Below are 15292 nucleotides of genomic sequence, written 5' to 3' on the forward strand. Positions count from 1 at the left end.
TTAAAAGTCCCAAAATCAAAATAGAAATAAAACCGAATACCGTTAATAATTCGGTAGCGTTAATTTTATTCGGCAGACTTATATTTTTATTTATATGATATATTAATATTAATTACAACATAAAGTAGTAAGAACCATTGTAAAACAAAACGTGGATAATTTATTCTCAACACAGGCTTTTCTATCAACTTATCAAGGTATATTACGATGCTGTTATTTTATTATAATATCTCAATTTACAAATAAGAATTATACAGAATATATACCAAATTTTACACGTTCTCATTTAATCTATTTAATTAGAACGTTTGCAAAAGTTAACAAGTGTATAAAATTATTTAATAATATTTATAATTAATATAGTATCACAAAAAATAACGGTTTATTGCTAATTAAAAACTATACCTAATTTTTTTCAAAAATAATAATAAGTTTTTTTTTGGGATTTTATATAATAATAAGCAATGGTCAACAACAGACTATTGTGAAACGATATCTACGATTTTGACATTTTGAGGTTATGTAGTATATACCTTTAAACACTTTTTGGTACTTATCGAAGAGTATTTATCGTATTTATCTTATGGCGTGTCGTGAAAGACGTGGTTGTATTGAAAAATCGAATTAATGGAAAAATAAATTAAATAACTACTAGAACAGTAGTTGCTATAAATAGTTCTACTTGTATAATTTTATTGTAAATTTACAATTTAAAAAAATCACATTTGATAACCATGGGAGGAAATAAAAATAAAAGTAAAAATCAAAATGAAAACGAAAATGCAGAGTACGTAAAGGTTAAGGAACAAAATATTGACAGCCTTGAGGATGGGTTACACCAAAATAATGAAATTTTTAAAAGTGAAGCCGCAAAAAGACCTCATACTGATGATGACTCAAATTCAGATTCAGAAAAGCCTAAAAAAGCAAAGAAGAAAAAGAAAAGGCAACTGGCACCTGTAGAAGAGACATCAAATAAAAAAGGTATAAAATCAATACGTCAAATGAAAAAAGAAAAACATCTTCAGCGACAAATTGACGCGCAAGCGTCCGCTAAGGATCAACTGAAATCTCAGTGCCTCAATTACTTATCACAATGGAAACATGACAAACAAAATTGGAAATTCATGAAGGCGAAACAGGTGTGGCTTTACAAAAATAAGTTTTCAGCACAACTTGTACCCAATGAGGTCTGGCCAGTGTTCTTAGAGTACTTTGAATCAGCTCAAGGAAACATTAAAAAGATGCTGCTTGATGACGCTCATAAAATTATAAATCAAATGGATCAATGGACAGAAACACAGAAAGAGGATAAAAGTGGAGATAACCATGAAGGAAATATTGAAGACGAAACTTCAGAAGTAAATAAACCTGATGAAATAATATACAATAGAGCAAGAAGCCTAATACAATGTTTACAAGAATAAAACGGTTGTTTTAATTTTTCTAAATTTTATTTCAACTACATTATTAGAAGTAACAAGAACAATAGATTATATTAACAAGTATTTCAGATTTGTCCATCAGACAAGCTAGGCATTAGCTTTGACCTCAGATTCCTCAGAAGAAAACTGCTCAATCCATTTTCTTAATTTGTCAGTATCTTGCAATCCAACCAGTTTGTGTTGCACTTTTCCATTCTTGATTGCCACAAGAACTGGTACAGAGCTCACTTCATAGTCAAGAGCTAAATCTGTTTGTTCATCAATGTCTACCTTTGCTAAGAGCACTTTGCCTTTATTTTCTGAGATAATTGACTCAAGTCTTGGTGTTAGTAGTCTACAGGGATTGCACCACCTAAAACCATCATATCAAATATTATGTCTATGTTGAATTATTGCAAACATCATTGTACTTCAATATATCCATTAATCAATCAAACTGCAATATTTATAATGATAAAAACTTGTATATCTATTAATTTAAAATATTTTTTGCTCACAAATCACAATAGTTTTTTTTTTTTAATTTTGATCCACGGGCTCTAAATGCCCATGCCTTTTGTTAATCATGCATGCATTATAATATTACCATGGTCGATATTTTTTTATTACTACAGATCGACAGTCCTGTGACTGTCTAGTAAAACTAAGACGTGGTCCGACGCTGACGGTTTTTTTTTCATTACTAAATACTGTTTATGGAGAAGTATACACATAATTCCTTTCTAATTTCTGAACATTATTATTTTTCTTATCTATGTCTATATTTACACTTACTTGCTAGTTATCATATATGTACACTTATTTCCTAGTTACCACATATGTACACTTATATTAATAATAACCACTTACAGTTAACATAGATGATTAATATATACTATTGCACTCAAAACACATGTAGAAACATAAAATAATAATAGGGTTTTGTCAAAGGAGGACTTAACTCTGAAAGAGATTTCTTCCGGTCAACCCATGGTCATGAATGTTTCATATAGCGAGCCAAACAGTGCAAGAAGCATTTATTTAAGAATAAAAAAAAATGTAACATACTAACAAATACATATAATGATACATAGCAAAATACAAATACACTTATACATATACATAAACATATACATTCTCACTGTAATATAAATTATAAGTAAATACATACATATTCTGTACAGATGATTACACATTAACTAGTGAAAGCAAGTGTTTCTTTAATTTATATTTAAAGGAACGAAGGAAAGGACTAATTTGAATGATTCTTGAGAGTTTCTTCCATGGTATGGATACTGATGAATTTAACTTGAATTTTATATTACATTTCTGTACTTCTAGCACGGCTGCAATGCCACCTAGGACACTTGGGATTGGTAGAATAGGGCAGTGGATGAAATTGGGATCGAAAATATGACGGTGCATTTGGATCATGAAGGGTATTAAAGAGAATGGATAGGGTGTGCATATCACAGGAAAGACGAATACGGAGACAGTTAAGTGAGCACGATGGCGAGAGATGCATTCAAATTTTTGCTGGCCAAAAATGAATCTTATGGCAAGATTTTGGAGTCACTCTAATTTTATAAGTAGCTCCTCAGTGACATCCAGATAGCATACATCAGCATAATCAAGGGCAGACAGAAGAAGGGTTTGCACAAGCATAATTTTGGAGTCGCTCTAACTTTATAAGTAGCTCCTCAGTGACATCCAGATAGTATACATCAGCATAAACAAGGGCAGACAGAAGATGGGTTTGCACAAGCATAACTGATTTGTAAAGGAAGAGTATTTTTCTGAACAACATGGAACTTGAAATGTTAATTAACAATACCACATTACACAATTTTTATTTTATTAAGTATCTCATTAGCATGACAACTTTTAAATTAAGTTTTTAAAATTAGAATTCCTATTAATGATCTTCATTAATTAAAATATTAATGATCTTAAATTTCAGCATTGTCTACGGGTGATGAAATAATTTATCAAATATCATTAAAAAATGTCTTTCCTATAAAAAATTCAGACTAGGCTGTATGGATTATAGTCCTTTGCCTTTCCCTATTGGGGATAAATTTTAAAACAACAACTGTCTTTCCTATAAATATAAACATAAACGTCATTATGCAGTGGTGACGAAATAATTTTGAAAAATTTCATTTAAAGTAAATGTATGTTTTCATATTATTTATAAACCATCTTACAAGGACTTATTAAAAAACTATTATCTCTAAGCCTTAGTACTTACGTAGCAAAGAAATCAACAACGACTGGAACTTTGCTATTGATGACTTTATCCTTAAAATCTTGCGTGCTTTGAATTTTTATGATATCATTTTTTACTGGCGTTACAGATATATTTCTCAAAATTATAGAAGGCTTATGAAAGTATGGAGATTTTAATAAAAACGTAGTTGCACTTCTTCCAATCATTTTAATACTTTGAGAAAAATCTGCGAAAAATCGTGAGAACAAATGACAATATGACAATTATTTTTTCCACAAACGTCAGGCTTACCGCTTATGTCATGGGGTTGTCCCTGACCTTGCTATCAATAATATTTAGTAAATTGTGAAATTTCGTTAATGAGAATGAATGAATGATTGAATAAATTCTATTTCAAGTTTCAATTCATTTATTAGCGCCTCCTTTCTCGCGATTACTTGAGATAAAATGTTTAAAAAAACGAGTGTGCCTTAGACCACACGACTAAAACTTACGAAACGTAACTCTGTCTTTCCATTTTCATTAACTTACACCTCCTTCAAAACTTCACGCCTTCAATAACCGAACCACGCAGGACATTCCACTAAGAGAGAGATTTGTAGGGCCGGAAGTTTCGGCCCATTTTTAGCCTAAATCGAATCTAAACTAAGGCTGAATCTAGATTTTTTGCTCGAAAAATACTTTCAAATGCACAAATGGTCAATCAAAAATCGTCTTACATCTCTATGGTCAACCAGTGTCTCACCTTCACCTCCCTGAACCTGGCGGCTGAAAAGTTATTTTTACTATTTTTGAAGTGAAACTTCTTTATGGGCATCAGGGTAAATTTTTTTACGGATGAAACGCAATAATAATAATATTAGCGTCACGAAGACTTGCAACGTTTTTGTCTAACAACAGAGCCACCTAGCGTGTACTATAGAAATTACAGAAGTTGTTAGATTACTATCGATTGTATTACATTGCAAACTAACTAGATGGCGCTGGAACGGAAATATAAAGCTTTAGATTTGTATAAATATAAACGAGACTTAAAAATTAGTTTCCCAAAGAAGTGTCACTTCTGCCATGTGTACTTTGTGTTTGTATGTACGCACTTTTTTTATAAACAAATCGTTTGTTCGTCATTTGTTGATTTGTTCTTATTTGTTCGTCAAAAGTTATTATTTGTTCGATTGAAGTTTATTTTTAAAAAATTTAAAAAATTCACTCTTATAAGTTGGCGCAACATAAACAAAATCTAAATTTTTTTAATGTATAACTTTTTTATCGTTTTCTCGATTAGGGAACATCCATTAACTACATGAGCTGTTTTTCGATCAGCTTAGGTGAGATTTGGTTGGACCCCCCTTCCCCTTACGTGATATAGATTCTAAAAATGATTTAAACTAAATTTATTTTTATTATGCGGGAAAATAATAAGCATTTCAGGTATACTATAGTTAATTTAAATTAAATAAAATACAAAGAAAAATGAGGTAAAACGACACTTCTTTTTAATTTTTACTCGATCCATAGAGACTCATGTACTTTTACGTGTAATAATTTGTATTGTTACGTATTAGGGTTCGAAGGATTTGGAGAGAAAGACCTGTTGACTCTTTTGGAGACTTTATTTACTAGCACTAGGTCCAACACAAAGCACTAGGTTCAAACACTAAGCACTAACGATGTCCTAAGTCGTAGCCAATGTCGTAGGTTTCGCTGGTATCATTCTTGATCACTAATTTTCACTTTGAAGTCGCCTCGAAGATCGCTCAAACTCAACCAAAGAGTAAAATAACTTGCTTATACAAAACTCAACTGAACTCGCTCTTTTTTTTTTCGAATTGTGGAGTGCTGTTGGCCCTAGCGGCCTTTACAGCGTCACCGGTGAGAGGGGCCGGGCACTTAGGCAAGCCGGCCGCAAAGGAAGAATGGGAGCCCTCTGGGAGGGGCTCGGGGTAAAAAACGCCCGCCCTAAGGGTGTCTCCTAGCGAGATCGCACCTCGGCTTAGAGCGTCGTCGGAGTGGAGGAGGCGCTATGCGGAGCACTGAGACGGCTTACGGACAGTCAGCTACGCACCTAGGCGCGTGCGAGCCGTCAGAACGCAGGGACCTCGCCCTCGCCGGTGGGGGCGGTATGTGTGTGTCTTGTGTGTGGTGGTGTATATGGCGTTAAGCGCCGTGATCCTATCGTCAGGGTCGGTTAAGACGTGCATGGGACGCCTTTGTACGGTCTGTAAGTTACCTCTACCTACGTATTTGCAAGCCTCTGCTACAAGAGGATTTGGGTGACTGCGTGCTCTCTCAAAATACGCTGTAGCGAGCATTTTGAGGTGTTTCGCGATTGAATCGACCTTAAGGTCGCGATGTAAGTCGACATTAGGCACGTACCACGGCGAGTACGTGGCAGTGCGTAGAAACTTGTTCTGAATGATTTGGAGCCTATGGATGAGGGTTGGCTCCACATGAGCGAAGACGGGGCACGCGTAGGTCATAATAGGTCGTATGCAGGCCTTGTATAATGTCGTCTTATTTCTAAGGGACATTTTACTCCTTCCGCATAGCAGTGTGTGCAGTCGGCCTAATACGAACGCTGCCCTGTTTCGGACCCGGTTAATGTGGGCTTTGAATGTAAGTTTACTGTCGAGTATAACGCCTAGGTATTTGGTTTCCTTTAGCCAAGGAATCGGGGTGCCAAATAGGGTTATTTTTCCGGGTCGACCTTTTGTCCAGAAGACGCGTCTGGTGTGCTTAACAAAGTGCACTGCTGCACTCTTTTCGGGATTTACTTCGATTCTCCATTTCCTAAACCACTCGCCGAGGGCGGTGGCCGCGGATTGGAGTCGAGAAGTTATAGCCTCGACGGAGGTGCCGGTCGTGAAGATGGCCGTGTCATCGGCGAATAGGGCCAGCTTGGTGGCTTTATTTTTTTTTTTAGTACATACTTGTTACTTTTTGATAAAAATTAATGATAAATATAAAATACTTTTCACACTTTTTCCACCAATTTATTAATACAAACTGTTTATATTAATAAATAAGTGGAAAAAGTGTGAAAAGTACTTGAATACTTACTATCTTTCTGATTAATACTAAACAGCGCCATCTGTAGTATTATTATAGAAATAAAATTGTACGTGCACGCCATCTGTTGGTGGGGGAGGTCGTGGTACATCAATTTTTATTTCTGAGTGGCGTATCTATACCAGTATATAAGTGTATAATCTATGCCCTGACCTACTACCAGGGGGGTGACACTTCCATAGTAATTGAATTTTAGATAGATAGTAGCGTCCTCTATTTTTTGGCCCCTAAGTTACTTTGTTCTCAGTTTTTTCTTATCGTCAATAGATGGCACTAAAATCATGGATTTTGGGAAAAGTAGATGATTTATAGTTATTGAATCACAATTTTATGACTATGACATTTTATCCAAAAAGTGAATATTTTAGAGACTACAAATAATTATTTTTTTTTAAATATTAAGGTGTATCTAATTTTTTTTATGCAAAGAGCACTTAATTCCTGGCTTGCAACTTCCATAGTGGCAACACAGGCAACATCGGTCATCAACAAAATGGCGAATTGTTGTGTTTCGGTGTTGTGTGTTGCGTATGCGCATTTCGTTGGTTTTTGTGATATTGTGATCTTCCTTGTGCCAATTCCACATCTTACGTTGAGTCGAGCCCCCGCTCCTCCGTGGTGTTGAGTTCTGCCTTTGGATGAATTCTCTGTCTGAAGATTCTGACGTTGAGTTGAGCCTGGTGGCTTCTCCGCTTTGCGACAAGACGCTATTGTATTGTGCAGTTATCGTGCTAAAGACGCTTTTGTGTTCGTTTTTGCAACATTATAACATGCCGAGATTATGTGCATTAAAATGTCCACCCTTGGGTAAGCCATGCTTTACAATATTTACATTTTTTGATATGATAATAAAAATATTAATATTTACATAGTTTTATACAGTGTAGAGCCGGCTCAATGCTCTATAGGTATTAGGTTATGTTCTACTCATTTCGAGATGCTTACAAATAAAAACAACTCATGTTCCCCTATAGGAGGAACGGATTTTCTCGTAGACTCTGTGTGACATAAAATATGGCTCGGTAATGATATACAATCCCGGCGAGAAATTTATGGGGTTGGGAGGAAAGAGGGGGTGGGAGGGAGTGTGGGTTTTTCATCCCGCCGTATAACTATTTTCGTGTAAACCCCGCTGTTACAGAGATATCGTGGTTGAAGTTTTGAGGTTAAAATTAACCTATCACCTTTTAGGTTAGAGTAACGCTTGGCTCCGGCTTAAAAAAAAACACTAGGGGTAGGGCAGACCAAGACCACGTGGACAGCGGGGTGCTCTGATTCGGTTTTGGGTATTTTTCGAATTTCTATTCCTATATTCCAGCACACAATGTTATTATAATTAATGCACACAATGTTATAATAATTTAATTTTATTAGAATATTATGTCTGACGCGTTATTTTGTTTAAAAGTGTCTATTTGTCAGTCGTTAAAGGTCAGTTCGTATCGTATTTTGATCTTGCAGTAAAGATCGTTTTTACGTAAATTTGTTCGAAAATAATGTGTGATAGTCACACTATGGAGCATGAGTACACTTACCGCAGAACCGGAATTAAGGTAGAGTCAGAAATAACAAAAATTTAACCTCCCAAAAAAAATCTACCTGTATTGTACATTAAATCCTATGGCTCATTTATTCCTACTTACCCCTTATAGAAAAGTTCTTAATCATAGTGATCACTTTATTGAAACTATAACTTTTATTTTTTATTTTTTCAAGGTATCCCCATGCATCGATTCCCCAATCCTGAGAAGTATCTGGAGAGATTTAAAAGTTGGGTCACTATTGCTGGTGGAAATCCAGAAAGTGTTTCAGACTATGAATACTTCCAAAAGCAGAGACTGTGTGACAGGCATTTCACCGATAAAGATCGACTCAGATTTAATCGATTGAATGCCCTAGCTGTCCCATCACTACATCTTACTGGTAAGTTATCTAATCATGTTATTCAGGCTTTTTTTAGGCTTGGCTTTTATTTTGTTTGTTTAAGCCGGTTGTGGCCAGTAACCCCATGCAGTCAACAGAAAATAATGGAAAAACCATATTACATTCCAATTTATAGAAAGTATTTTCTACTCTGGACTGTTTATAGTATTTTTCTTACTGCATACTATGAAAAATTGTATTTAGAAAATATGTTTCCTTGATATAGGTGGTTTTCCTAGACGCTTAATTATTATAAATAGAAATATAAAATGAAAATTCTTCAGAGTAAAGTAATAAATAGATAAATGAAGCCTAAGACCCAAAGATTGTCAGTTACTAATATGGCTATGAGCTACTGCACAGAACATTAAGTTATTCTTCTAATTTTACAGGCTTTACTCCAGCGGCTCCTGCCATGGAAGCAGAAGCATCAACATCCCAATCAATGGATATAGGTAACACGAATTCTTTATTTAAAGTTGCTGAGCAAATACTAAGTTTTAATAAATCCTCAGATCGAATCTTAGTTTTTGCTACCTACAGCTTTATGATAACTGCACAGAATATTTAGTTATTCTTTTAATTTTATAGGCTTTACTCCGGCAGCTCCTGCCATGGAAGCGGAAGCATCAACATCCCAATCAATAGATAAAGGTAACTACAGATTCTTTATTTAAACTTGCGGGTGTAAATTACTGACCTACTGGCCATAAACTCTGATGCTATGTGGGAGTGAAAATTGGAAGCAGTAATAACCAAACAAAAAATGTGACATGTCTTTCTGGTTCCCACAACATAGGGTATCCTAGAGTGCGGCTAGAAGTACTTTATGTGCCTGTATGTAAATGTTAAAATTTACTTAATTTGCCTATGAAGCAGAGCATTATCCACTTGACAAAAGGTATAAAGCTGAAGCATTCTTTGTTTTCATTTAGTCGACTGCTTTGTGCATTGTCTTTTGTTAATTACTATTGAAATAGTCCGAGTAGAGTTAAAATATCAATTATTACTTTAAGAAAGAATTCTTACAACATATTCTCAATGGTTGTCATTGACAAGTACAGAGCAGCTATCAAGAAACATTTATCATTTATTTATTCAGGTTTTTAATATTTTCCAGGCAATCTCGCTAGAACAGTTCAGAAGAAATTGGAAAAAAGAATATCTATCGAGCATAGTTATTGCAGGCGTTTGTCTGAAACAAATGTCTCAAAATCAAGTAAGTACACTAAAAACATGTTAGAATTATAAATACATTTAATACATAAGTTTTTGTATACTGTGGCTTAAAATATAAAAATATTTGTTGGAGTTGTCAGAAAAAAATAAGCCATCTGGGACCTTTTAATGAAAACGCTGCCTTAAGCCCTTTGAGATATAAGAAAATAGTGTATGGTGGAACTATGTATCTTATATAGGTCTACAGAAAAGTCCGCGATGGCATGTGTCTCTCTATATAGATATAGACCAAAGATATAAATATAACAAAATCAAAATAATGCACAATAAAATTAATTTCATGTCGTGATTCGACAAAGCCGCGCAGGCGCGATTGCAAATTAAATTTAAAATTTTTATATTTTGTATTTAATAAAAATGAATATTTATGTAATAAAAAGTCATTATTTTCCTGTGACGGCTCTTTTTTTTTCATATAAAAGGAATTGAACCCACATATAAAAGTACTTTCAATACCGTTAATATCTTTCTTTACAAGTAACTTTCACTGCTTAATTCATAAAATTAGGTTTAGTCAATCTCTAAAATATTTTTGAAGATGGTGAATTAATATTTCTGTTACTTTCTTACAGGTGTAAAATCCAAGTTGCCATCATTGCTGCTGAACAAAATAAAAGTCACACAGCGGCAAGTAACGCAATTGAATAGAGAAGTCCTCCGATTGCGCAAGCGAGGTTTAAGTTTGAAAGCTAGACTAACAAACGCAACAAAACTCAACAGAAGTGTTGCATTTGAAAAAGTTACAAAAAACATGACAAATCCGGCAAAGCTATTCACAGGTATGCAGTGCCTTTTGACAACAAAGAAACCAAAAGGAAGGCGTTTCACTATTCAAGAGAAGGTCCTGTCTCTGTCATTATATAAGAAGAGTGTCAAATGCTATGCTTTATTGGCTAAGTATTTTACTTTGCCTTCTGCAAAATCCCTGAAAAGACTGCTAGCCGAAATTAAGCTGCAACCAGGTGAAAATAAATTGATCCTCGAAAAAATTAAAAACACAGTTAGTGAAATGAATATTGAAGATCGCCTGTGCACACTGATGTTTGATGAAATGTCTATCACGCCTCAAATTCATTTCATTGACCAAAATGACCAACTCAAAGGTTTTGCCGGAATTGGAAAAAGCAAAATTGCCAATCACGCCCTAGTATTCATGATAAAAGGGATAAGGGCGAATTATAAACAACCAGTGGCATATTATTTCACAAGTAATATGAACAAAACAGAATTAAAAATTGTCATAAAAGACATCATACGATTGATTCAAGACACTGGCCTCAAAATATTATGCACAGTGTGTGACCAGAGCACAGTCAATGTGGGCGCAATAAATGACTTACTAAGTGAAGAGAAGGCCAGATATCAGAGGCGAGGTATGGAATGCAGAAAGGATGTTTTCTTTGTGCAAGGCCAAGAAATTATTCCAATTTATGATGTTCCTCATCTGTTAAAAGGTTTGCGGAACAACCTCCTAACGAAGGACATGATATATAGAGATTTTAATGATGAAGGAAAGGAGAAAGTTTTTAAGTGGCATTATTTGCAGCAGCTCTACGCTGCCGATAAATCTTTCGGAGAATTGCGCTACCTCCATAAGGTCACTGAGGAACATATAAACCGCGACAAACTAAAGAAGATGCGTGTAAAAACGGCAGCACAAGTGTTCAGCCATAGTGTTGCTGTAGCGACAGAACATCTGACAGCACGTAATCTTTTGCCTGAAGAGTGTAGAGAATTAATACCAATCACATTACTTATCGATAAATTGTTTGATTCCTTGAATAGTAACACATTTCATGTGCCAGATGGCAAAATGTATAAAGGATGTGTTAAACTATCGTCACCCCACCATCAACTGTGGGAAAAAGCAATAAAAACCTTAAAAACTGTTAAATTTATTAAAAAAAAGAAAGTTGGTGACAAAATGCAAATAGTGGAAACTACAGTCCCGTCAGTGGACAATTTTATTAAAACAATTGAAGGCATGAAGGCACTTTGGAAAAAATTAAATGTGAAATATGGTTTTGATGCTATGCTAACCAGACATTTTAACCAGGACCCAATCGAAAACTTCTTTGGGAATATCAGGAGTTATGGGGCGAGAAATACGGCACCCGATGCTGTTGCGTTTGAGGGTGCCTATAAATCTTTGTTACTCAATAACTTTAACTCGCCCCACTCCCTACAGGCAAATTGTGAGAAAGACGAAAACCAGTGTTTGGAAACTTTACATTTTTTTTTAAACGAAAGCAAAATCAATGAGCCTGTACCTGATATTCCTAATGAAACAATTGAGTTCAACAATGAATTAATCACATTAGTAGAAGAATGCGAAGGAGACTCAGGTCAGAGAAATTATGTGTGTGGTTGGGTCTTGAAAAAATGTTTAAAAAGTATAGTAAAAACATGCCGTACCTGTCGGTCGAAACTAATAGAAATTAAGAATAAGCAAGATACATTTACTCGCGCGAGGGAGTATGCAAAAGAGAAACAATGGTTAGTATACCCATCAAAAGACCTAGAAAAGTGCTTTCATGAAATACAAAATATAGTGACATCATTTTTAAAAAAAAATGTCCCAACAAATGGTTTAAAAAACAAAATAAAAATGTTCACGGATGTTTTGGTAGATTTCCCATTTGATTGCAGCACCCACAAAAAAGAATTGACAGAATTTTTTCAAAATTTAACAATAAAAATATTGATTTACAGTTGGTGCAGATCAATAAACAGAATTTTAAATGGTAAATTGACATATGAGGGTGACGATGAGTTAAAAACCTATGCTCAAATATATTATAATAAACATATTAGGCATTTCAAACAATAACCCGTGTGTAAATAAAAATGTACCAAGTTTTGACCGCTTTATAGTGTTTTGTCTTTTTCACTCTAAAATGAAAGAGAGAAAACCTATTATAATAGTGTTATAACTATGACAAGTTATTTTTATTTTATTTTATATCAGCGTTTATTTGTATGGGGGTAATCTAAAGGTGCAATTACGTAGCCGAGCTATGGCTAAGAACTAACATCTTGGGCCCTGTTTAATAAATGTTACAAATTGTAATTGTAGATTACAGGCTACAAGTCTACAAGTTTCTGTTTAATAAAGAATAAATCTTACAAGGTTACCATGGTGGAAAACTTACAAAATTGTACCAACAATTTTACATATTTCTGTTTAATAAACATTTTCTCTTTACCAGTGATAATTACAAATTTGTACGGAAAACTGTTTTATTGAGCACATAATTGTAATTACAAGTTTACATATTTTGTAAATTGTAGTACAATTCCGACAGGCGGACTCGTCGTGTGTCAGAAATTTACAATTTAGTGCCTCCTAATTTACATTTTATATAACTTGTAACTTACAACTACAAATTTTAGATACAATTATTCATCGAAATCTACAGGCGTTGTCTACACATAAACGTTTATTAAACAGCACTTGTAATTAAAATATTTGTAAGATTAAATATGTAAAATTCTTAGTTATTTGTAAGGTTTATTCAACAGCACTTGTCATACAACTTAACAAATTTGTCACTTATTTACAAAATTGTTGACTTGTAACGTTTATTAGACAGGGCCCAGATGTATGTAAAACTTATGCTTCTGACAGTATCTAAATCGCTATGATTTTTGGTAAGACTGATAAGTTACCATACATTTAGTGAGACGAAATCTAATTTCTCTAGTGTGTAGTTTCTATAATGTATCTGACTGACTGTTATAAATAAACCTTAAAGTTGCAATTTGAATCTTTTTTTAATTAACACATCACCAACCTGCGTTTCAGGTTCATGAATGTAACTGTTTAACGCCGAGTTGCACGAAAATAAATTAAAATTTAAGTAGTGATTAAACTAATTTAATCGCAAGAATTGTATGAAATTCTTGTGGTTAAATTGTTACATTCATGAACCTGAAGTCAAAAACCTATACATTCCTATCTATAGATACTTATACATATAAGTATATATATATATATATATATATATATATATATATATATATATATATATAGAGCTTAGTACTGGGGCCAAAATACAGTTGTCGCTAGCATTCAAACTTGGTTGCACTTTTATACCATGAGAGGGCTCTCTTTTCCTGTATGCTTATATTACTCTTTGCCTACTACTCTTTGCTTTCTTAATTCTTTAGTGATTCTTTACGTCAAAAATCACAACGCGAATAGTTGTGCCAACGAAGTACACTTAGTATACTTTTATGAAGTCAAATTGAAATAAAATAATTTAATATGTATTCAAGTGACGATTACAATGAGGTTTGTATATCATAGTCATGTAAAAAAAGTTAAAACTCAATTTACATGTTTCGGTGTAACTAACCTATACGAATATTCTGCATGGTTATTGTTCTTATTTTGTGTACAATACGGATAACGCTTTGGTGCAATAGTCGTAGCAATTGGCTGATGCCTTAGCGTTTAATTGGTCGGTCCCTAGACAACAAATATTTGCATAGGCCATTCAGATTTTTGTTGTCATCTAGCCGTTTATACGTTTGTATTGTGTTTTCAAAGCCCTAACACAGGATTCAAGTCCTACTTGTTGGCTGCGAGACGTTTATTTATTATTATTTTCAAGTTTACATTATCTAGATTTGTATATTTACGTCAAAATCTCGAATGTGTTTATTTCAGGGTGGGTATGAGTCCTACGGTGATTATGAACCCCATACAGGAGACCCACAATACGATTTGGAGTATGATCGATCCTATTATCAAATGCCGGAAATGGTAAGTCTTTACACAAAACAAAATTTGTTTATGAAACAGTATTTAAAATAAAGGCAAAATTAATATTTCTCAGGTAAAAAAATTTCTAGTCTACTTCCGCAACATGATCACTGAGGGAATGACTTTCGAGATTCTGAATTTATATGAAAATACATTCCCTAAGCTTACTGAGCAGTATTTTGAAAATACACCATGGCCAGATGAGAAAGAAGTTGCACCAATAGTAGACAACGATCCTGTAAGTAAAAATAAAATGTTGACTTAATTGATATTTTTTTGAAATATTGTTCAGAATGTAAGTAGTTAATAAATGTAGCTGTGCAATTGCAATAAATATTTCACAAAAAAATGCAATAAGTATTTCATTTAAAAATTTGTAAAATAAACAATGACATACAGGAATGCTTTTATTCTAAAAGTCTGGTGGAGAATGTCTTAAGTAACACACAACTTCTGTGCAATATAACAATGTGTTGTTTAATAAAGAATTAAATAATTAAAAACATTATTTAGTATTTTGAATTTTATTGTAAATCGTATCTCTTACATTATTCCTTTTGGTGTTTTATATAAAGACTATATAGTCTGGACAAAATATTTCAAAAATTTTAAATATATAATAAACTTTATTTTGTATGC

The 15292-nt window shown here is 33.8% G+C and overlaps 4 protein-coding genes and 1 long non-coding RNA gene across 5 annotated transcripts; 4 read left to right on the forward strand and 1 right to left on the reverse strand.

Annotated features, from left to right (window-relative positions):
• The first annotated feature begins 162 nt into the window (after positions 1–162).
• LOC123659903 lies at positions 163–3281 on the forward strand. The gene is made up of 2 exons (XR_006744097.1): positions 163–197; positions 2766–3281. It is a non-coding gene; the product is annotated as an uncharacterized LOC123659903 (long non-coding RNA).
• On the forward strand, positions 434–1441 carry LOC123659900 (uncharacterized protein C7orf50 homolog). The gene has a single exon (XM_045595063.1). The coding sequence runs from the start codon at positions 735–737 to the stop codon at positions 1425–1427; it is 693 nt and encodes a 230-aa protein (XP_045451019.1). The 5' UTR covers positions 434–734; the 3' UTR covers positions 1428–1441.
• Positions 1436–3961, reverse strand: LOC123659901 (thioredoxin, mitochondrial). The gene is made up of 2 exons (XM_045595064.1): positions 3676–3961; positions 1436–1797 (listed from the first exon to the last, which is right to left on the reverse strand). Exons 1-2 carry the CDS (start codon positions 3858–3860, stop codon positions 1533–1535), a joined length of 450 nt encoding a protein of 149 aa, XP_045451020.1. The 5' UTR covers positions 3861–3961; the 3' UTR covers positions 1436–1532.
• A 3510-nt stretch (positions 3962–7471) lies between these two features.
• On the forward strand, positions 7472–9217 carry LOC123659877. Its single transcript, XM_045595040.1, has 3 exons — positions 7472–7530; positions 8440–8646; positions 9039–9217. Exons 1-3 carry the CDS (start codon positions 7494–7496, stop codon positions 9215–9217), a joined length of 423 nt encoding a protein of 140 aa, XP_045450996.1. The 5' UTR covers positions 7472–7493.
• Positions 9218–14038: 4821 nt separating this feature from the next.
• Positions 14039–15168, forward strand: LOC123659912 (eukaryotic translation initiation factor 3 subunit L-like). Its single transcript, XM_045595077.1, has 3 exons — positions 14039–14179; positions 14558–14653; positions 14727–15168. Exons 1-3 carry the CDS (start codon positions 14153–14155, stop codon positions 14916–14918), a joined length of 315 nt encoding a protein of 104 aa, XP_045451033.1. The 5' UTR covers positions 14039–14152; the 3' UTR covers positions 14919–15168.
• The last annotated feature ends 124 nt before the right edge of the window (positions 15169–15292 follow it).

The sequence above is a fragment of the Melitaea cinxia genome, chromosome 14 (assembly GCF_905220565.1).
Source record: "Melitaea cinxia chromosome 14, ilMelCinx1.1, whole genome shotgun sequence".
NCBI lineage: Eukaryota > Metazoa > Arthropoda > Insecta > Lepidoptera > Nymphalidae > Melitaea > Melitaea cinxia.